Raw genomic sequence first — 20,964 nt, forward strand, 5'->3', positions numbered from 1 at the left:
CACTTTCCAATTGGCACCGTCCCGAGCACCCCGAGCTCCAGCAAGTCAAGAACCCAGTAACTACTTCAGAATGGCGCAGCACGAGACCACGACCGCGGCGCTCAAGCTGGGCGAGCTCGGCATCCAGAACGACTGCAAGGTGTTCCACAACCTGACGTACGAGCAGCTCGCGGACCACGAGAAGAAGTTCAACGAGGGCTCGTTCGTGGCCAACGGCACGTTCGCCGTGGACACGGGCAAGTTCACGGGCCGCTCGCCCAAGGACAAGTTCATCGTGAAGCAGGCACCGTCGCAGGACAACGTGTGGTGGGGCTCGATCAACCAGCCCACGACGCCCGAGGTGTTCGACGCGCTGTACGCCAAGGCCTCCAAGCACTTCAGCACCGTGGACCGCATGTACGTGTTCGACGGCCACTGCGGCGTGAACGAGAAGTCCCGCCTGAACGTGCGCATCATCACGGAGCTGGCGTGGCAGCACCACTTCGTGACCAACATGTTCATCCGGCCGGAGTTCTCGAGCGTGGCCGAGAACTTCCAGGCCGACTTCACGGTCATCAACGCGTGCAACATCGTGGACGAGGACTGGGAGGCGCACGGCCTGCACTCGGAGGTGTTCGTGATCTTCAACATCGAGAAGCACATGACCATCATCGGCGGCACGTTCTACGGCGGCGAGATGAAGAAGGGAATCTTCAGCATGATGAACTACTACCTGCCGCTGAACGGCGTGATGGCCATGCACGCGTCGGCCAACATCGGCAAGGCGGGCGACACGGCCATCTTCTTCGGTCTGTCGGGAACGGGCAAGACGACGCTGTCGGCCGACCCGAAGCGCGAGCTGATCGGCGACGACGAGCACGGCTGGGACGACGAGGGCGTGTTCAACTTCGAGGGCGGCTGCTACGCCAAGACCATCGACCTGAGCAAGGAGAACGAGCCGGACATTTTCAACGCCATCCGTCCGAACGCCATGCTGGAGAACGTCTGGATCGACGCGAACAACGAGCCCGACTACTTCAACTCGAGCAAGACGGAGAACGGCCGCGTGTCGTACCCGATCTACCACATCCCGCACCACCAGCCGAACTCGCGCGGCAACCACCCGAATGCCGTGATCTTCCTCACGTGCGACGCGTACGGCGTGCTGCCTCCGGTGTCGAAGCTGTCGGCGGGCCAGGCGCAGTACCACTTCCTGTCGGGCTACACGGCCAAGGTGGCGGGCACGGAGCGCGGCATCACGGAGCCGCAGGCGACGTTCTCGACGTGCTTCGGCGCGGCGTTCATGACGCTGCACCCGACCAAGTACGCGGACCTGCTGAAGAAGAAGCTGCAGGAGCACAACACGCACGTGTACCTGATCAACACGGGCTGGACGGGCGGCGTGTACGGCGTGGGCAAGCGCATGAAGCTGCCGTACACGCGCAAGTGCGTGGACGCGGTGCTGGACGGCAGCATCAACGAGGCGACGTTCGTGAAGGACCCGCTGTTCGGCTTCGAGATCCCGACGGCGGTGGCGGGCGTGCCGTCGGAGATCCTGAACCCGAAGGACTCGTGGACGGACAAGGCGGCGTTCGACGAGACGGCGCTGAAGCTGGCCAAGTCGTTCAAGGAGAACTTCAAGCAGTTCATCCTGCCGGGCAACGACCTGTCGGTGTTCGGCCCGAGCGTGTAAGTGGGCATCGTATCTAGTTGTGCATGTACTCTTTCATCAAACTCGAATAAATATACATACATGAAGGAAATCCGTAGAATTACAAAGCTCTATTGCTCTTGCCCCAGTGCATCTGAGACTGTCTGTAAGTTGAAGTTTGCGTGAATTAGGGTGGTGATTGGCTAGCAGCTCCACGAATGGAAGCTGGGGAGCTTTGTTTGGATGGTAATGTAGTCTGTACGTAGCGAGGGCAGGCGTTTGTTGCCGCCGTTTGGACCGGCCACCGTGGCGAGGAGATTGTGTAGTAACGGAAATTCCCGATTAATACCCTCTACCCAAATAGTACCCTCTCAGAGTAACCCGGTAGTAACCCTACAGTAACTCACGTACCCTACCCTGCTCTGATGACCAGTCATCTTGTTACACCTCACTTCACTATAGAACGCAGCCCCAGCCATTCACTAGCGCTGCCTGCACACGTTCGCAGGAGGAGAGCGACAAGGTCGAGTACACTCGCTTCGGCAACCCGCGCATGCCGGCGGTGGCTGTGGTTTGTGAGTGGGTAAGGAAGGCATGGCGCGACACTGACAGCAACACTGTCATTAACTCAGTCTCTGCTGCTGGGTTTGCAGACAGCTACCTGGACTGGCACGTTGCGAAGCACGACGTGTATGGTGAGCAATTCTGTACAAGCTGGGAAGCCGCTGACGAGGACCACGAGGATATGGACGACTTTAACCTGGACGAGCTGCACGACGCTCTTGATGATGCTGCACTGATCGACGAGTAAGCTAAGATAGCGATGTATTATTATTTTAATAACCTTTTGGTAATACAGAGTAACCTTTCGAGATTTTGTGAGGGGTACTATTAAATAGTGCCCGGGGTATTATTCCGTAATTTCCGTTAGTTCACCCTCACCGCCATTGGTTGGAAGAAAGTGTAACACGTCGTCATCACATCTTCATTTCCGATTAGGTACGATGGCGAATTCTCTCCCCCCTTCTCCCTCATTCCAGAATCCGCCGCCTCGAGGAAAGATGGTGCTGCTGTCATTGCAGTGCGCGATTGTGGGTCAGGTGGGAAGTTCGTTCGACGTGGAGATCGATGATGGTGCGAAGGTGAGCAAGTTGAAGAAGGCGATCGCGGAGGATCAGAAGTATGACTTCGCAGCAAACAAGTTGCAGCTCTTCCTGGCGAAGGCGGAGGGCGGCGCGTGGCTCGAGTCGAAGGACCCTGATGTGATTTCTATGCGAAGTGGAGGTATTCCTGAACAAGTGAAGATACTGCTGAACGGGGAAATGGACCCAGCAGACGAGATTGGCGACGTGTTTGGAGGTGCTCCGACGAAGAGGACGATTCACGTGCTGGCGGTGGTTCCGGAGGGGGCTGGATCGCAAGCTGGTGTGACTGCTTCAATCGAAGAGCTTGGAGAAATAGTGGAGACACGGGTCAACAAAGTGTTTGAGGACCGAGACAAGAAGCGGTCGGTCTACTCGCTGTCGGATCTTCATACGGAGCATCGCGATAAAATGGCGAAGAAGATGCGACTCGCTGACGACTACATCACTTTTGTAGAGCCCAGTCCCTCGCCTAATACGCGTATTTTGCCGTATACTTGGCTGGACGTCCCGGAAGGTGCTGACAATCAGCGGGCTGAATACATGACGTACCTGAAGACGCATCTCAAGACTGTACTGGAGGAGAAGGACCTATCTCTGCTGGATGTCGCCAAGAACCAGACAGTCTTGTCAATCACCGACCCTCGATTGCCATTCGGCATGAGAGGGACGACTGATGTGCTACTTGTCGACCGCAGATCAATTCAACACCGTGAGCCGCTAGCAGGTGTACGCATGGTTGTTGAGCTGAAGAAAAAAGTGGAGCAGCACCATAAACCCCAAGCTTTTGGAGAACTGGTATCTGCCAGTTTGAAAGCACCCCTGAATTGCACTCCAATTGCGTTGTTGACGGATTTGAACGACCAATGGCACTTCTCGTGGTTCAATGAGAAGAAAGTATTGACGCATATCAGCATCGCGCACCCGGAGAACGCGTTTGACTTCATTGCGGCAGCTGTTGCTGATCCTGCAAGCTCAAAACCATTCAGCGTACCATTCATCGGTCGAGAGTTGACAAAGTTCAAGATCGACGACTTTCTGCCTATGCCTGATGATGGTGCAGACGAAATGATGGAGAGGTACGAGTTGATGGCCGATGTAGTGGAGCCAGAGTTTCTTATGGCAAGGCGGATGGAGTACGCAAGGCAATTGGTCCAGTCGATGCCCATGTATGCTCACATGTATACATAGTTCTTCGTTCCAGTTTAGAATTTAATCTAATCATGAACGAACTATCATTCAATGCTGTCTATCAAAATTGTGTAATGACCTTGCACCAGTTAAGAAACTAGCAGCCCACAACTGTTAAATGTTCATCCTGATAATATAAAGTTACTAATATACAACGATGGCGTACTCTCCTGAGCAATACCAAGCTAGTCGAGAGTCTCAAGAGTGACCAGCGGAAATGGAATGGCCTCTCTACGCACCGCCGAACACGTCACCGCAGGCGCGACCTGGCCCGTCGCTGGCGCGTCTTGTCAGCACGGCAACTTAGCCGAGAGCGCCGACCCACTTGCTCAGCGTATGCCCTAGGTGTCGCCAGAGACAAGGCGTCTCCAAACCGACCGCTTATTGGCCGAAAACGACCACCGAACGGCGTCGACGAGGGCGTGTCGGCGGCGCCTCTTTGTTGCGCCAAACCGGTAGGGTTCCGCTCGAAATGCAAGTGTGCTTCACATCGGGGGCCGACAAACGGTTGTCGTGCCCTGCCTCAATGCTCACACCTCCTCACGCACCCCTCTCGGAGAAGCACCGAGCTTGGTTTGGTTGTCATTGCTCTCCGGTCTCCGGAGCTCACTTTCCAATTGGCACCGTCCCGAGCACCCCGAGCTCCAGCAAGTCAAGAACCCAGTAACTACTTCAGAATGGCGCAGCACGAGACCACGACCGCGGCGCTCAAGCTGGGCGAGCTCGGCATCCAGAACGACTGCAAGGTGTTCCACAACCTGACGTACGAGCAGCTCGCGGACCACGAGAAGAAGTTCAACGAGGGCTCGTTCGTGGCCAACGGCACGTTCGCCGTGGACACGGGCAAGTTCACGGGCCGCTCGCCCAAGGACAAGTTCATCGTGAAGCAGGCACCGTCGCAGGACAACGTGTGGTGGGGCTCGATCAACCAGCCCACGACGCCCGAGGTGTTCGACGCGCTGTACGCCAAGGCCTCCAAGCACTTCAGCACCGTGGACCGCATGTACGTGTTCGACGGCCACTGCGGCGTGAACGAGAAGTCCCGCCTGAACGTGCGCATCATCACGGAGCTGGCGTGGCAGCACCACTTCGTGACCAACATGTTCATCCGGCCGGAGTTCTCGAGCGTGGCCGAGAACTTCCAGGCCGACTTCACGGTCATCAACGCGTGCAACATCGTGGACGAGGACTGGGAGGCGCACGGCCTGCACTCGGAGGTGTTCGTGATCTTCAACATCGAGAAGCACATGGCCATCATCGGCGGCACGTTCTACGGCGGCGAGATGAAGAAGGGAATCTTCAGCATGATGAACTACTACCTGCCGCTGAACGGCGTGATGGCCATGCACGCGTCGGCCAACATCGGCAAGGCGGGCGACACGGCCATCTTCTTCGGTCTGTCGGGAACGGGCAAGACGACGCTGTCGGCCGACCCGAAGCGCGAGCTGATCGGCGACGACGAGCACGGCTGGGACGACGAGGGCGTGTTCAACTTCGAGGGCGGCTGCTACGCCAAGACCATCGACCTGAGCAAGGAGAACGAGCCGGACATTTTCAACGCCATCCGTCCGAACGCCATGCTGGAGAACGTCTGGATCGACGCGAACAACGAGCCCGACTACTTCAACTCGAGCAAGACGGAGAACGGCCGCGTGTCGTACCCGATCTACCACATCCCGCACCACCAGCCGAACTCGCGCGGCAACCACCCGAATGCCGTGATCTTCCTCACGTGCGACGCGTACGGCGTGCTGCCTCCGGTGTCGAAGCTGTCGGCGGGCCAGGCGCAGTACCACTTCCTGTCGGGCTACACGGCCAAGGTGGCGGGCACGGAGCGCGGCATCACGGAGCCGCAGGCGACGTTCTCGACGTGCTTCGGCGCGGCGTTCATGACGCTGCACCCGACCAAGTACGCGGACCTGCTGAAGAAGAAGCTGCAGGAGCACAACACGCACGTGTACCTGATCAACACGGGCTGGACGGGCGGCGTGTACGGCGTGGGCAAGCGCATGAAGCTGCCGTACACGCGCAAGTGCGTGGACGCGGTGCTGGACGGCAGCATCAACGAGGCGACGTTCGTGAAGGACCCGCTGTTCGGCTTCGAGATCCCGACGGCGGTGGCGGGCGTGCCGTCGGAGATTCTGAACCCGAAGGACTCGTGGACGGACAAGGCGGCGTTCGACGAGACGGCGCTGAAGCTGGCCAAGTCGTTCAAGGAGAACTTCAAGCAGTTCATCCTGCCGGAGAACGACCTGTCGGTGTTCGGCCCGAGCGTGTAAGTGGGCATCGTATCTAGTTGTGCATGTACTCTTTCATCAAACTCGAATAAATAAACACACATGAAGGAATATCGTAGAAACACAAAGCATCATACGCATGGTCTTTTGCACCACCATCGGCCTGCATTTGAACTTTGAGTGAGGATAGCAGTTCTTCGATGACAACCGGTGCGAATGCTGCTGGAATGGTACAGTGGAAGTTAGAGTCGATGCCATGCTGACCTACATGGCATGCGGGAGTGCTTTTCGTACCGACGATTTTCCTGTCAGCGATGGCACCATTGCTATTGCCAGCTTCAACTAAGACTGTCGGCAAGTTGAAGTAAGTGTGAATTTGGGTGGTGATTGGCTGAAGTTTTAGCAAATAGAAAGAGTTGTTTGGTGCTGGTTGATGACTGGTAGTGGCATTTTAATGTAAAAAAAACGTTACTGCGATGATATTCTTTGGAGGAAATGCTCAAATAAATCGAAGTAATCGTTTTCTATCGGAGGCCTACCAAGATGCACTGCACCCAGCGTTTAATCTTTCGCCATGCTACTGCTGTAGTGTCGCGTAGCTGGGTCCGCTCAAGAATCGCAGCTCGCTGATCTCGCTGATTTGGATGCTGCACTGTTCGCGGCTTGGTCCTTCGAGAAAGTTCACGGAATCACCATTGGTCTCAAGTGTCCACTTCAACAGCTCAATGCTGTTTCCTGATGCATCGACAGACTGCACTTGTCCACACTGCCAGTCGCTAACTACAGGCTGCCACGTCTCGAGGCACAATGTCAGCGTCTTAAAAGCAAGGATGTCCGCTGGCATGAAACCACATGACCCAGCTGTCGCGGCTGGATACGAATTTAATGCCGTGGTGAGGCCCTGTTGGTGTCGATATTGCAACAACAAAATGGCAGTTAGTCCATTGTATTTTCAATCGCGTCACAAACAATGCGCTGAAACGAACGCACCTCGGCCGACGTGTTTGATTTCTCAGCATTCCCATCGAGTACAGTCGCAACGATTTCGTATGGTCGCTTCCATTTCTCCTCATATTTGCCTTTCCCTTTTCGTTTCGGAGCACTGGTGCTGTTATCTTCCTCTCCGTTGAGCACATTCAACGATGCGGAAGATCGAACTTGGTTGCTCCGCAAAGATTGTTGACTTCCTGGGTACGACGGGCCATATTTTGCAAGTTCTGGTTCCCCAGGCCGTCGAATAGTCCGATTCTCATTAGACATACGGTCGTTGTGTTGAACTTCCACCTGATCCCCCGTCACTTCGTCAAAGAGGACGTGCGCCTTTGCACGAGGATAGCCACGAAGCCCAGCATTGTTGCTACCAATGCGAGTACCTGAAGTTTCGTTCGACTGCTCTGGTATTCCTTCTTGCTTCTGCAACGTTCCATTGCTGTTACTAAACGGCAAAGTTTGATTCGCTGAAGTTTCCGCCACGACTTCGCCATTTCTTTGGCGTCTTCCGTTCCGTTGTCTCAATCGCCGGCGTCTCCTACGCGGCTCCTTCGTAGCCGTTTCTGGCGCATTTGTCCTGCTTCCAATCCCATTAGACGCCGCTTTCCCTGCAGACGCAGTTTCCTTCTGTCTGGCCCTCTGCGTGCGCACAGAGGCAGCTCGTGTGGCGTGTTTCTGATCTCGCTGGCCAACATCTTCCTCGGACTCGCTACTACTGGAGCTGGAGCTTTCACTGCTCCTTTCATTCTCACTGCTTGAGCTAGAGCTCGAACTCGAACCCGAGCTCTCCACTGGACTGCTCTTCTTCGAGACTGCAGTATCCTTCGCGGCTCTGTTCTCATGGGGTTTGCCCAGTCGTTCTTTGGCCTCCTTCGGCGCGTCTCGACTCCTCTTGGTCCTTTTCTCGGGCTGCTCCACCGACTGCTTCTGTTTCTTCAGCTTCAGCTTTCGCTTCCGCTGTGTACGCTTGAACGTGAGCTCCTGCTCGCTCTCGGAGGACGACGGCGCGTTCTCACTGTCGCTGGCTGCGTCCTCCAGAGGTGGACACCGGACGACAATGGTGTCGTCATCCCGCACGAGGCGGATGCTCTGCGTGGCCAGCAGCGGCAGCTCTTCCAGCCGCAGCTCCAGCCCGTTGGGGCATCGCGCGCGCAGCTCGAACTCCCGCAGCAGCGCGTGCGCCAAGTCCCCCACGAGCTTCGCGTCCGCAGGCACCAGGTACCAGCACGCCGAGAACCCGCGCCGGCGCAGCACGTGGCGCCCCACCTCGTCCGCGAACACCAGCCGCACCCGCACGTCCGGCATGATCGGTGGCACAACTGATGGAGATAGCTGCCCAACCTTCCCATTGGATAAAACGCATTTCAACCAATCGAGACGCAGATGACGCGCCATGCGTCACACCCACGGTGAAGTTGAAAGCAAGTGAGAGACCACCTCGCCATTCCGAGACCTCCTCGCTCCGCATCAAGACCATGCAGCGCATCAACCGCTTACGTGGGCAGATCGGCGCGTCGGCAGCGGCCCCACCTCCAGCAGGCGAGTCTGCGGACGTGTTCGTGTCGCCCAGAGACGATTCCTGCCCTCAGCACGTCTACGACGCGGTGCTCTCGCCTGCAGCGCTCGAGTTTGTGGCGGAATTGGCTGCCGCGTTCCAGCCGCAAGTCGAGGAGGTAATGCAGCAACAACCATATAAGAATAATACCGGTAATTGTTGTATTTTTATTTATTTGCTTGATTCGTGACGTTGCGTGTATCAGCTGCACGCGCGGCGTCAAGCTCGTCGGCTGGCGACGGAGCAGCATGGCGCGACGCCGCATTTCCTGGAGGAGACGCGCGCGATCCGTGAAGACGAGACGTGGAGAGTTGATCCTCAGCCGTGGGCGCTGAAGGATCGACGCGTGGACATTGGAGACGTGTCCCCTGCGAATCGAGAGTTCCTGCTGCGTGCACTGAATTCGGGAGCTCAGGTGCGAGGCAAGGAGGTATCGTTGCTGTGGGCTTTGCACCTTAGTTAAGCAAGGTGTTTGATGTGCACTGCAGGGCGTGCAAGTGGACTTTGATGACGGGCACTGTCCCACGTGGAATAACACGATCCAGGGGCATTTCAACGTGCTGCAAGCTGCTCGAGGGCTATTGGAGGTGTCGGGGCAAGGGATCGTGGAGAACCCTGCACTTCTTGTCATCCGCCCGAGAGCGTGGAACATGGATGAACCGGTGTGTACCGCTGGCACCGCTATTTTTTATTGTTGATTGTGGGATGTTGCCGTCTTACTGACTGGCTTGACTTTTGTAGCACATGCTCGTGAATGGTCGCGTTGTGCCTGGCGCGTTGTTTGATTTCGCGATGCACTTGTTCCACAAGTACGTTGGGGGGGATGACTTATGATACCTTGTCGGATTAATAAGTGTACTGAAAACGTCTGTACCAATTTCTGCAGCGGCAAACACCTCCTCGTGACCAAAACGGGACCATTCTTGTATCTTCCAAAGGTACGTCTTGCTTTGGACATCAAGCTTTCCCCGACATAATTCCTTTGACAAGTACTTGTGTTTCGCGGGCGATGTAGCTGGAAGGATACACTGAGGCTGCACTATGGAGAAAAATCTTCGAGTACACTGAGAAGAAGCTCGACCTTCCTCACGTACGTTTATGTTTATTAAGGTGGTGCTAGCCAACACTTCTGAAGTCTAATGTCAGATCCCTGCACCGTTATGCCTTTTTAGGGATGCATCAAAGCGACAGTGCTAATCGAGAATATTTTTGCTGCGTTCGAGATGGATGAGATTCTCTATGAACTTCGTCATCACTCATCTGGTCTAAACTGTGGCATGTGGGACTACACGGCGTCTATCGTGGTCAATTTCCGCCAGCGACCTGAATATCTGCTGCCAGATCGTCAGCACTACGTATCGATGAAGTCTGACTTTCTCAGGTAAATTTAAGCTGTATTCCTCGAGGCTATACTGTGTGATGACAACGCCTGATTAACACTGCCTCTGATGCAGATATTATATGGACCTGCTGATTATCACGTGCAAACGTCGTCAAGCCCCGGCAACTACTGGCATGGTGCCATTTGTTTTGTCGGAATTGCCATCGGGGGTATCACATACTGAAGCGATTGAAAAGGCTACATCAGGCAAGGCCATGGAAGCTCTGGCCGGGTCCGACGGAGCACTTGTGTACGACCTAGCACTTGTTGAGCCGGTGGCCAAAGTATTCACGGAGACACGAGAGAAGATTAGCAAGACTAATCGTTCGACACCTCTTTTTGTTGACGAAGCTCTCTTTGCCGAAAAGCTGCTGACGCTGCCACGCGGGGATGTGACGTTAAAATCTGTGGAGATGAATCTTCGAGTGGCACTCTTGTATGTGCTTCACTGGTTGTATGGCCAAGGCACAGTTGTCGTGAATGGATGCGTTGAAGATTCAGCCACAGCCGAAATCTCACGAGCCCAGCTTTGGCAATGGGTATACCATCATGTTCCAATCGCAGGGACATTACAGCGCGTCGATGCCCCGTAAGCTTGCTTGTATTATTTTTTATTTACTTTATAGTGATGCCAAATGTCTGTTCTGCGTGCTTTGCTGCTACAGCCTCATCCAAGAGATGCTACTTAAAGTGCTCCACGGGGAAAGCGAAAAACAACGGTATCAGCCTCGGTACCTCGAGGCTGCGCGACACCTCGTCTTCTTTATGTCAACCATGCGTTTTCCTCCGGCGTTCATCACGACATTTCTCCAAGAGCAGGAGGCGCTGATGAGAATTCTCCAGCGTTGAAAAACGATCGCGTGAAAGATGAGCAGCACGAGGCGAAACAAAGCAAGACTGAAGTACTTCAAGTATACATGTAGTATTGGCATGGTGGAAGGTGTCACCCCTTCCTTAAAATCTATGCGAAGCTCTCCATGGATGATGAAGGTGCGTTTTCTACCACTTCATATCCGTTGCCCTTGAATGGAATCACACTTGCACCCGACGAAACCGCTGCCTCGTTCTCGCTCCTTGTGTGATTAACGAAACTCTTGACAACCATTTCGCGATCCAATATCTGTTGCAGCTCTTGGTCACTAATGCCTCCGCTCTCGACACCCTTACGTATTTCCACGTCATCCTTCAGAAGCAGCTCCAACTCGCTATTTGTGAGCTTAGCGTTCTCTGCTGGAGTTTCCCTCTCCTTAAACCCACCACGTTGGATGACAACTCGCTCAAGTTTACGCTTCTCGAACGCGCGCTGGGTCACGCGGTCTTCGAACGAGTTTTCAGTCACAAGGCGGTAAACGATAATTTCATTCTTTTGACCAATTCTGTGGCAACGGTCCATTGCCTGATTGTCTTGCTGAGGATTCCAATCCGAATCGAAGAAGATGACCGTATCAGCTGCAATCAAATTGATGCCGAGACCACCAGCGCGCGTTGACAGCATGAATATGAACACATTGTCGTCATCCGATACAGAAGTCGCCCCAGCAGACACCTTGTTAAATTTCTCCATCTGGTCAACACGATCCATCAGTTTTGTACTACCATCAAGACGGCAGTAGCTGTAGTCCCGCATGATGAAATAGTCCTCCAATATATCCATCATCCGTGTCATTTGGCTGAAGAGAAGCACTTTGTGCCCCTTGCGCTTGAGTTCTGGTAGCATCCGGTCCAACACCATCAGTTTGCCGGAGGTCTGGACGATGCTTTCGTCCGTGATAACACCACCGCTCGCCGTCAACGGCTCGTCGAACAAGTAAGGGTGTAAGCAGCACTTGCGACTTTGAATCCATTTGTTTCTCAACGTGGTAGTCTTGAATGCATTCTGGGCTTGATACTTGCCGTACTTTTGCTCCATAGCCTTTGCAAGTGTGCCATCACGGATCATCTGGTAGTACTCACGCTGCCTCACGGTCATCTTACAGTAAACGAAAATCTCCGTCTTCGAAACCATTTCCTGCACCACGTCCTTCTTCAAGCGGCGAAGTAGGAACGGGCGCAGAATCTCATGAAGTTTTGTAATGACTTCCACTTTCTTTTCACCATGCAGGACATCTTGCGCAGCCACGGACTCATTTGCCGCAGCAGCCGTAGCAACAGCGTCGGGCGTAAATGAGAACCAGCTCTCAAAAAGGTCGAGGTCGTCAAACACATCCGGCAGGATGAAGTTAAGCAGAGACCACAGTTCTGTCAAGTTGTTCTGCAGCGGGGTACCTGTCAGCAGCAAGCGGTTCTCTGATCTGCCGCGCTTGAGCTCACGCACCAGCAAGCAATCCATATTCTTCAGTCGGTGGCCTTCATCAATCACCATGTACTTCCACACGAACCCCGAGCTCGCAAAGCGTTTGGCATCTACCAACATCATCTCGTACGATGAAATGATAACGGGAAAGTCAACGTCGTTCTTCTTCTTGCGGTTGAGCTCGTTCTTCCTCATCTTGGCACGCTCGGCCTTGGTGCCGTGGTAGATCACCACCGGCATGCTAGGAGCCCATTTGCGGAACTCGGTGGCCCAGTTCATTAGCGTCGACAGCGGGGCCACAATAAGGTGCGGTCCTCGCACGCCGAGCGCCTTGAGGTGGGCCAGCAGGCCGATGACCTGGATGGTCTTACCCAGACCCATTTCATCAGCGAGAATGCCGTTCAGGCCGTTCTCGAACAAGTTGCACAGCCAGCGGATGCCCTCCAGCTGGTAGTCGCGCAGCGTGCCGCCCGTCATGAGCTTGGGCTGCTTGAAGTTGACCTTCTTGGGCTGCTGGCGTGTGTCCAGGGACGCGTCGCCCTGCACCTCGCGCAGCTTGTCCACGCCCTTTTTGGTCTTCTTGTTGGCGCCGGCCGCCGCCTTCTTGCCGCGCTTGCGCTTGCCCTTGGCGGGCTGCTGCTCCTCCTCCGCCTCGTCTTCCACCTCCTGGCCCACGGCCGCGTCGCTGACGGTGGCGGCGCTCTCCATGTTGGAGAAGAGGAAGCTCGAGTACAGGCTGGCCTTCTCCAGCAGCGAGTCCAGCTTGGCGATCTTCTCGCCCCTCTCCTCGGCCGTCTCGACGGGCGCAGGCGCGCTCTTGGCGGCGGCGGCGGCCTCACGCTCCTTTCTCGCCTGCTCCTCGATCGCCTCCATGGCCGCCAGGTCGGGCATGGCGCGCTGCGCAGCCACGTCGTCGGGGAAGGCGCTAGCGACCATCACTCTCGATTGCCTTCCGGACGTCAGAATGCGGAATGGAGACCGAGCCGTTGGCCGCCAGACGTTCTGGTACAGAAAGCGCGCCAAAGATACCCATTGGCCGAAAACGCGGCACTATGTTTTCGACAAATGGAACGCGAGTGTAGCCATGTATCGAAGTCGTTTCGGTCGTTACACGGGTGTTGCTGCTGCTCGTGTAGATGTTTTGCGCAGCTACAAGTGGAGGTGACGATGGGAAGGCGATTACCGCAAGTATGGCTGCTCGTATTCGTTGGATGTGCACTGCTCGCGGCGGAGACCGCGGGTTTTGCCTCCCAGACGCCGCTGGCCCGTCGAAGAGATGCCCACGTTGAAGTGGTCAAGCGGGTAGACTGGGGTCAGACCCACGAAGACCTGACGCTGATCGACGCCGATGTTCTCCCGGACTACTGGGTACGGCGGATGCGTGGTTAGCAGCTAACATACATAGCTGGGAATGTTATTAAACTTGTTGTTTAGAGGCAGGAGCCGCTGATTGGAGTGCTCTTTGAAATCGACCCTCGGGTGCCCACCAACGGAGCAGAACCGCCGGAGCAGCTCGTCAAGGTGACCGACCGCAGGCACAAGTTTCCAGTGTTCGCCACTATTTGCTCGATTAGTTTCCTCGTCACCGTGATCACGCTACTTATCGTTTGTATCGGCTAGCGAACAATTTTCATGAAAATAATGTGCTCGTGCATATCGTCGAGGTCACTTTGAAGCAGTACATGTATTCACTGTCCTTAGCACTCACGCACGCGTGCGAGATCACTATATTGTTGGGCATGTAATGCAGCTTCCAGCGAAAAGTCCACAAGCGAGAGGCCAAAGGGGCTTCTTCGCCAATTGATCAGGGATAATTCGGCCGACCTCCTCAGTGCCATGGGGTCGGTAGCAACACACGCAATTGCCCCACAAAACTTGCGAAGAAGGCGACAATCATTGCTTCCAAAACGCCCACCCTTCCACACCTCTCTAAACGAACTGGTTCTAGACAGCAAACTAATCTGCTGGCTCACGCTTTCGTCTAGTTGGTAGGCTGTTCGCAGTGCACGATGTTGGGCTTCAATCTGCTCAATCTGATCCGCCGAAAAGCGCTGCTGCAGACGGACACGTTGCATCTGTACATGAACCACAAAGTCTTGGTTTCGCGATTTACACAAAGTTGCGGGGAGAAATGGGGGCGTGCTGCCGCTGGAGTTTGCTGTGAGAGTCCCGTTCTCACCGCTATGACACATTATTTGGTGTGTTCTACCAATTACGGAAAGCACGAAGGCGGCAGTAGACTCCACGGCAGCTTGGCAGCAAGTGGGAAAGCTTTCCTCCAATTCATCCACCGCGTCGATCGCGAAGCTGCCTTGCTCCTTTAGAAATATGAGCGTCGCTTCTCGACTCAGCGAAAAGTCCCCAACCACAAAGTCGTTTTGAGCCGTGGCATGACGCTGCGAAGCCGAAACTGGTCCTAATGCACCCGTCATCATGGCGATATCAGTCACAAGCTTACTCAGATACTCACGCCGAGCAAAACCCGATGCAGTAGCCGGTCCGCATAAAGAATACAAAGCCGCATGCACACGGTCCACAACGCTGCTCACAGCCAGGACTGTGACCCACCACTCTTTACCGGGAGCCCCTGACAGCTGAGCATCCTGGACAAACTTGGTTAAACGCGCACGATTCTCCGTAAGCCATTTCAACACCTTTGCTATCGATCGCCACTGACCCTCCTCAAATTTGGGGCATATTTCTCCGTTCATCTCGCGGATAAGGGCACGCTGGCGACGAAAGTGTCCGGTCAAGACCGTCAAAGCAGCCATGAACCGTTCATTACACAGACCGTCGAACGTTTCTTGGATTATTTGTTCAAGCTGCTGAACGACACCCCATTCAAAGTACAGCGGGCCCACGCACTCACGGGACAAGCGACCTACCAGAACTCGTGCACTCGAAGGCATTGTAGCTAATGGATCACTGGTAGAGACCCCAAGCAGTTGCGTCTTCCAACCTGGCGCCACCACATCCAAGCACTTGACCATCGCGTCGCTCTGATGCTCGATGATCTGAGGTGAGTCATCTCGAACAGGGACAGAGACCATGTGAAAATCATGCAGCTTGCCATTGCGTTCAAACCGCACGCGAACATCCATATACGGCGAGACCGCGTTGTTTCCCTTTTCGATCGCGATCGCAAACGCCCACACCTCACGTAGCGCATCCTTCAGTGTCTGCAAGTTCACCGCACATGCCACACGACACAAGCACGCCAACTGCTGCTCTGTGAAAGTCGACCCACTAAGACTCGTATCCATCCCCGTTTCCTCCGCCGTCGTTTGAAAAAGCGGCACCACTTGGCTGAACGAGATGCCCATGGCCACATATTTCAAGCTCATGTTAAACCTCAAGAGTGAGTCCACACGCGCCACATAGCGCGACTCATTCATGTCGACGTCTCCAGCACCCGGACCCGCACCCTCCAGCAGCGTGAACGTCACCGGCACGTTCCACGCATTGCGATACTCGTTGTTTGTCGTCTGGAACAGGACGCCGGCGATGAGTTCCTCCACGATGTCCCTATCAATGAGATACGTGCGGAACTGAGCGGCCACCGCGTGTGCCTCGACGCTCGGGGTGGGCTCGCTGACTATCGGAGCCACAGACACGTCCCCACTTGTCGCTGGCATCACCATATCTTCTCGGGCAGCGCGGCCGTTGGAGAAGTAGGCACGTTTCTCGCCGTCGCCGAGTTTCTGGTATTCCTCCCAGCGCTGCGGGTGTTGCTGCTCCATGTGGCGCTTCATGTTGTCGGGCCGCCACGGCATCGTGAACGTGCGGACGCGGCTGGTCTTCTTGCGCTTGGCGCCTACGGTCTCCTCCCGCTCGAAGGCCTGGCACAAGCGGCACACGGCCTTCGTGGGCAGCTGCGTCAGCGCGTCGCGCTCCGTGACGGCCACCGCGTACTTGGTCTCCCACTTTGGCCCGAACTTGCGCTGCGACCCGGAAGCAGAGGGGGCAGCCGGCGCCGGCGTCCCCTCCACCGCCACCACGGTCGTCGCGGCTGCATCAGCAGCGCCCGAAGACTGATCGACAGACATTATTGTGGCGCAGGCGATAGTGGAAGTTTGGCAGTGGAGACCAATATCTGTACCATCACGGTACAATGTACCGATTCATTGGTACATGACAAGTTGCAGTCTTTCAGACACAGATAACCAATTGTACTGTACTGACTCGCGTTTCGGCATTCCAAGGGAAGTACAGCCCCCCCCCCTCTCGATCTAAACAACGTGGTAGAGGAGCGCTGCGTTCTCGGGTATGAGTAACCCTTTCTAGCTGTGGAAGAGGTTGCAACGAGTCAAGGTTGTGATGAGAGAGTGGAAACACAATTGCCCAAGCCGAGCAGTGGAAAAACACCACGCACTACTCTGCTGGGGGTAAAGTCGGGTACGATCGCTCGGGTTATCAATTCCAGCAGCAGTCATTTCGGCGTGAGCGTGGTTGCTACCAGCAGTTAATTCAGAACATGCCGTACATTGGCACGCGTACGTGGACTCGTTTAATTGATGTAGACGAAAACAAGGCGTACAACCCCTGTGTGCCGGTTGTCGTAATGGAGTTAATGTGGGGGACGGACAACATCGAGGGTTTACAAGCGAAGCCCGCCAAGTTTATCCAGGCTGGGTGTCGATAAGGTATTGTTGTCGACACTAGGCGTGATCGAATCTGGATTTACAATCGGAACCAGCGGCCACACTTTGCCGCCCTCGCACCTACCGAGTTTGACCAGGATTTAACCTTACACTTGATTGCATCGCGTTACGAGACGCACGGCTACGAGCTGCATGAAGCTACCAAGAAGTGGTATCAAGGCAGATGCAGATGTACCTTTGCAATGTTACAGTTGCCGCTTTTTCTAGCGTTAAATACAATCCACTGGTACCAGAAGATATGCTCTTATAACAGTTCCATGGGTGGCTTCATATCGTGAGGAAGGAACGTAAGAACCGTCAGTGGAGCCGACAGCGATCAAAAGTTTAGGCCTCCATCCTGAAAGTACCTACGAGCATTTAAAGCCATGCTCACATAGTACAGCCCTCCTCTGCTACTGTATAGGACAGTAGGGGCGTAGTGTCTTTCACTGTCTATCGACACGCAATGCTATACTTAAAGTCATAGCTTCGTGGCCCACAATGGTCACTTTCACCAAGCACACGCGAAATCAGGTGTTGGAAGTGATCAAAATCTCCGATGTAGGTCACCTGAACGGTACAGTGTACCTATCCGATCGCGCCGCCCGGTTTCTACGCCGTCTCGCGTCACCTCGGACCCCGAGCAGTTGGGATTTTGCAGCGAAGGCGGCGGCGTTGGCCCACGCGAAGCCTCCGAGGCACCGACCAGCAGCGATGGAGTCGCGGCGCAAGCGGGTGGAGCAAAAGGGCCGCTTTACCATCACCGAGATCATCCCGGGCTCGCCCTACTCGCCGCGCCTGTCGTCGCCCACCTTCCAGGACGACGAGGTGTCGGTCGCGGACTTCTCCGCGACGGACGACAGCTGCAGCGCAGCGGCCACGATCCAGCCGCAGCCGCAGTCGGCGCCGCAGCCCCATGAGCTGGAGAAGCCCTCCTCGATGGGGACCGTGCTCCCCCCGCCGCTGAAGACGGAGGAGCCGCCAGAGACCCACACGCAGCCGCCCGAGGCCGTGTCGGTGCCTCCTGCGCCGATAGAAGCGCCGGCGCTCACGATTGTGCCCGAAGTGCGTAGTAGTGTACTGTTGAAAGTGGCCGTTGTATGGCGAGCCGAAGGAGGAGTGTGGGTGGGTGGGTGTGGGAGACTGACATGGAATAAGTGCAGACGGAACCTTCTTCGGTGGTGGACACGATCAGCGAGGTGTCGACGCCCAGGGCAGCGAGTGCTGTCATTACCGGGAGTGCGGCGCCCGGCTCGCCGTCGAGGAAGTACTCGTCGCCGAAGAAGAGCGCGCAGCGCGCTCGCCGGTGCGTTTATGTGTGTCTTGTGTGGTCGCTTCGCGTCAGCGCGCGGAACGCTCCAAGCAGATTTTTGGCTCACTGCGTCCGTGTGGCTTTGTTTGCGGCCTGAAAAATTTAAAAGGGTCAAGCGCCGAGGCCGCTTCACCATTATTGAACTCGCCTCCGACTCCCCCACGTCGAGAAAGAACTCGGACGACGTAAGATGTGAAGTTGCTGCAGAGTGCTGAAAGGAGATCAGTGCTAACGCCTCGTGTTTGTATGGCTGGTGCTTTTTAGTTGTACGACCATCGCTTTGTAACCACGACGTCAATCGGAGGAAGCTCGGTTGAAAGTGCTCCACCGCAGCTGGGAGCCCAGCTCAGCCGCAGTTTCGATAGCATGGAGCGCCGCCCCAAACCGAAGCGTGCCACTCGATCTATGCCTCGCCTTCGTCAAACTTCGTCTGTAAGACGGTCACGACGACGAAGCGCGAGTCCGAATCGCGAATTTATCGAATCAGTCGATATGGTGGACCCCAGCGGGAACCAACAGCAGCAGCAAGAAGCGGCCGCGTATGCTAAACTCCAGGCACTACCGATCGTGGAAAACACGGATGTGCTGGCCAATGGTGCTCTAACAACCGGAATGTCAGCTTCTGCTGTCACCACGGTAACCGCAAGCACGAACACCCCCCTCCCGATTGGAAGTGTAGCGATTCCCGACAGTAAAACTACTGCAGTCACTATCGCTCCAAGCACTGTCACAGTCGCTCCAAGTGCTGTAAGGCCCGTCACCCCACCTACACAGCTTATGCAAGTTGCAGAGACAAACAATACCACGGTCAACCTACCGCAAAGCTCGGTCACCATTTCGGCCGCTCAATTTCTGCAGCAGCAGCAGACCATTGCATCACTTATCCGACAACAGCACGATCTGAAGCAGATTATCAGCGTGCTTCAGGAGCAGCAGCAACAACTCATGACGATCCCATCGCAGATCAACGAGCTCAAGCGCCAACGAGCAGGCCTGTACGTTCCTGGGCATGCTGTCTTTCCTTTGATGGTGCAGCGTGCCTTCTGTTGACACTCGTTACCGTTCTTCCTCTGAGTACAGCAACAACAGCGAGACTCGAGAAGATGAATTGGTACGCAATTTGTTTGCATGCTTTGCAGTACAGCATTATGCACTAACTGCTATTGTGTGTCTCTTGTCGATATAGCGCGAGTTATATATGCAGGTGGACACCCTAACACGCTCCAACGAGTCCCTGCATTCGTTGCTGAATGCGGCGGAGCGAGAATCTCGCCACCGCACTTTGGAAATAGAGTGTTTGTCAGAAGAGAACGATGAACTGCGTCACCGTTGCGGACAGCTCGAATCACGTTACATTGATGAGCGCAAGCAGAGCTTCATGCTGGAAGAGGAGCTGCAGCGTTTGCGCATTTTGTCGCTGACCCAGCAGGAACAGCAGCTTCGTCAGCAACAGCAGCAGCAGAATCAAAAACTCAACAATTCTCAGACTAGTGTCGCCGTCGAGTAGAATGCAGATGTCCCAAGGTTCCAGTGACTAATACGATCTCAGCGTTAGTGCAAAATACGTGAAGATGCCAACGAGGTGCCACCGTTAACGCCTCGTCGCACATAAGTGTCAGCCATCCGGTAGTTGACAGTGAGAAACAGGGATGAAGGAGAGAACGCAAGAGAAGTGTCTTGAAAATGGTGGTGACGCTAATAATGAAATTGAAAGTGCGTTCACGATCATGGTCGGGCAATGGCTTGTGAAGGGTGAGAATGGTAGGTGGAAACTGGCACCGAAGAGAAAGCTCAGAATGAAAAATCTACACGAGCCAGTTAAACGCTGCAAAATGAAGTCGAGTAAATTCACAAAAACAGGAAGCAGTGGCGCGAAGCAAGCAGAATCTCGACGTTGCCGAACACGCATCAACACCAAGTTGACCAAAGATTTCTTGAAACGCTCAAAAGAGAAACCTGCCACTCACCACCAGAACAACAACGTAGCTGGCCGTCCTCCAAATGGCGGACAACAACAAAACAAGAAGCTGGATTCGTCTTCACGCGCTGGCATAACTGATAAGCCTAACGTGAAGAGAGAATACTCTGAAGTAAAGAGTGCGTCGCCAACTACAGTGATAAGTTTGCCGAAGATACAGCGGCGTGTATTGGACCTAAATAACGAGACTTCTATCACCGGCAAGCCCCGACGTGGTAAGCATGACACTTCGCCATTACCACCAAAAACTGAAAGAAGATCTGAAGTTGTCGGGGGACTGAAAAACGCGGCTACCCAACCAATCTCTGGCGATAAGGACTGTCATGACACCAAACAGGAACCGAAGGTCGAAGAAAGAAGGCCCGCGATACACTCAAAGGCTGTAAGGGCAGCGTGCACCAACGGGATCCCAATGCTCTGCAACGGGCAGATGAAATGCAAGGTGGAAGGGTGCTACATGGCAGCGTACCAGCGAGGATTGTGTCCGCCCCATGGAGGTCGAGACAAGTGCCGGGTGCAAGATTGCAAGAACTACGCGTACGCACAAGAATTGTGTCAGACTCACCAGAATTCGATAAGCAAGAACACCGAACTGGAAGCGGCTAAGCGCGACCC

The 20,964-nt window shown here is 55.0% G+C and overlaps 8 protein-coding genes across 8 annotated transcripts; 5 read left to right on the forward strand and 3 right to left on the reverse strand.

Annotated features, from left to right (window-relative positions):
* Window positions 1-70: 70 nt before the first annotated feature.
* On the forward strand, window positions 71-1,672 carry IUM83_05827 (phosphoenolpyruvate carboxykinase (ATP); the record flags this gene model as incomplete). The annotated part of the gene is made up of 2 exons (XM_067929985.1): window positions 71-1,383; window positions 1,453-1,672. The coding sequence occupies 2 exons, from the start codon at window positions 71-73 to the stop codon at window positions 1,670-1,672; spliced, it is 1,533 nt and encodes a 510-aa protein (XP_067798154.1).
* Window positions 1,673-4,640: 2,968 nt separating this feature from the next.
* IUM83_05828 (phosphoenolpyruvate carboxykinase (ATP)) lies at window positions 4,641-6,242 on the forward strand (the record flags this gene model as incomplete). The annotated part of the gene is made up of 1 exon (XM_067929986.1): window positions 4,641-6,242. The coding sequence occupies one exon, from the start codon at window positions 4,641-4,643 to the stop codon at window positions 6,240-6,242; it is 1,602 nt and encodes a 533-aa protein (XP_067798152.1).
* A 535-nt stretch (window positions 6,243-6,777) lies between these two features.
* On the reverse strand, window positions 6,778-8,495 carry IUM83_05829 (uncharacterized protein; the record flags this gene model as incomplete). The annotated part of the gene is made up of 2 exons (XM_067929987.1): window positions 6,778-7,101; window positions 7,191-8,495. 2 exons carry the CDS (start codon window positions 8,493-8,495, stop codon window positions 6,778-6,780), a joined length of 1,629 nt encoding a protein of 542 aa, XP_067798050.1.
* Window positions 8,496-8,665: 170 nt separating this feature from the next.
* Window positions 8,666-10,975, forward strand: IUM83_05830 (Malate synthase A; the record flags this gene model as incomplete). The annotated part of the gene is made up of 9 exons (XM_067929988.1): window positions 8,666-8,863; window positions 8,951-9,160; window positions 9,234-9,407; window positions 9,487-9,554; window positions 9,632-9,683; window positions 9,761-9,835; window positions 9,918-10,126; window positions 10,200-10,715; window positions 10,792-10,975. 9 exons carry the CDS (start codon window positions 8,666-8,668, stop codon window positions 10,973-10,975), a joined length of 1,686 nt encoding a protein of 561 aa, XP_067798323.1.
* A 112-nt stretch (window positions 10,976-11,087) lies between these two features.
* IUM83_05831 (swi snf matrix actin dependent regulator of subfamily a) lies at window positions 11,088-13,355 on the reverse strand (the record flags this gene model as incomplete). Its single annotated transcript, XM_067929989.1, has 1 exon — window positions 11,088-13,355. The coding sequence occupies one exon, from the start codon at window positions 13,353-13,355 to the stop codon at window positions 11,088-11,090; it is 2,268 nt and encodes a 755-aa protein (XP_067798324.1).
* Window positions 13,356-13,586: 231 nt separating this feature from the next.
* On the forward strand, window positions 13,587-14,039 carry IUM83_05832 (uncharacterized protein; the record flags this gene model as incomplete). The annotated part of the gene is made up of 2 exons (XM_067929990.1): window positions 13,587-13,787; window positions 13,854-14,039. 2 exons carry the CDS (start codon window positions 13,587-13,589, stop codon window positions 14,037-14,039), a joined length of 387 nt encoding a protein of 128 aa, XP_067798325.1.
* Window positions 14,040-15,236: 1,197 nt separating this feature from the next.
* Window positions 15,237-16,465, reverse strand: IUM83_05833 (uncharacterized protein; the record flags this gene model as incomplete). Its single annotated transcript, XM_067929991.1, has 2 exons — window positions 15,237-15,244; window positions 15,379-16,465. 2 exons carry the CDS (start codon window positions 16,463-16,465, stop codon window positions 15,237-15,239), a joined length of 1,095 nt encoding a protein of 364 aa, XP_067798326.1.
* A 1,308-nt stretch (window positions 16,466-17,773) lies between these two features.
* IUM83_05834 (uncharacterized protein) lies at window positions 17,774-19,878 on the forward strand (the record flags this gene model as incomplete). Its single annotated transcript, XM_067929992.1, has 6 exons — window positions 17,774-18,124; window positions 18,223-18,365; window positions 18,481-18,556; window positions 18,636-19,366; window positions 19,452-19,482; window positions 19,558-19,878. The coding sequence occupies 6 exons, from the start codon at window positions 17,774-17,776 to the stop codon at window positions 19,876-19,878; spliced, it is 1,653 nt and encodes a 550-aa protein (XP_067798318.1).
* Window positions 19,879-20,964: the final 1,086 nt, after the last annotated feature.

Source organism: Phytophthora cinnamomi (genome assembly GCF_018691715.1).
Source record: "Phytophthora cinnamomi strain GKB4 chromosome Unknown Contig10, whole genome shotgun sequence".
NCBI lineage: Eukaryota > Oomycota > Peronosporomycetes > Peronosporales > Peronosporaceae > Phytophthora > Phytophthora cinnamomi.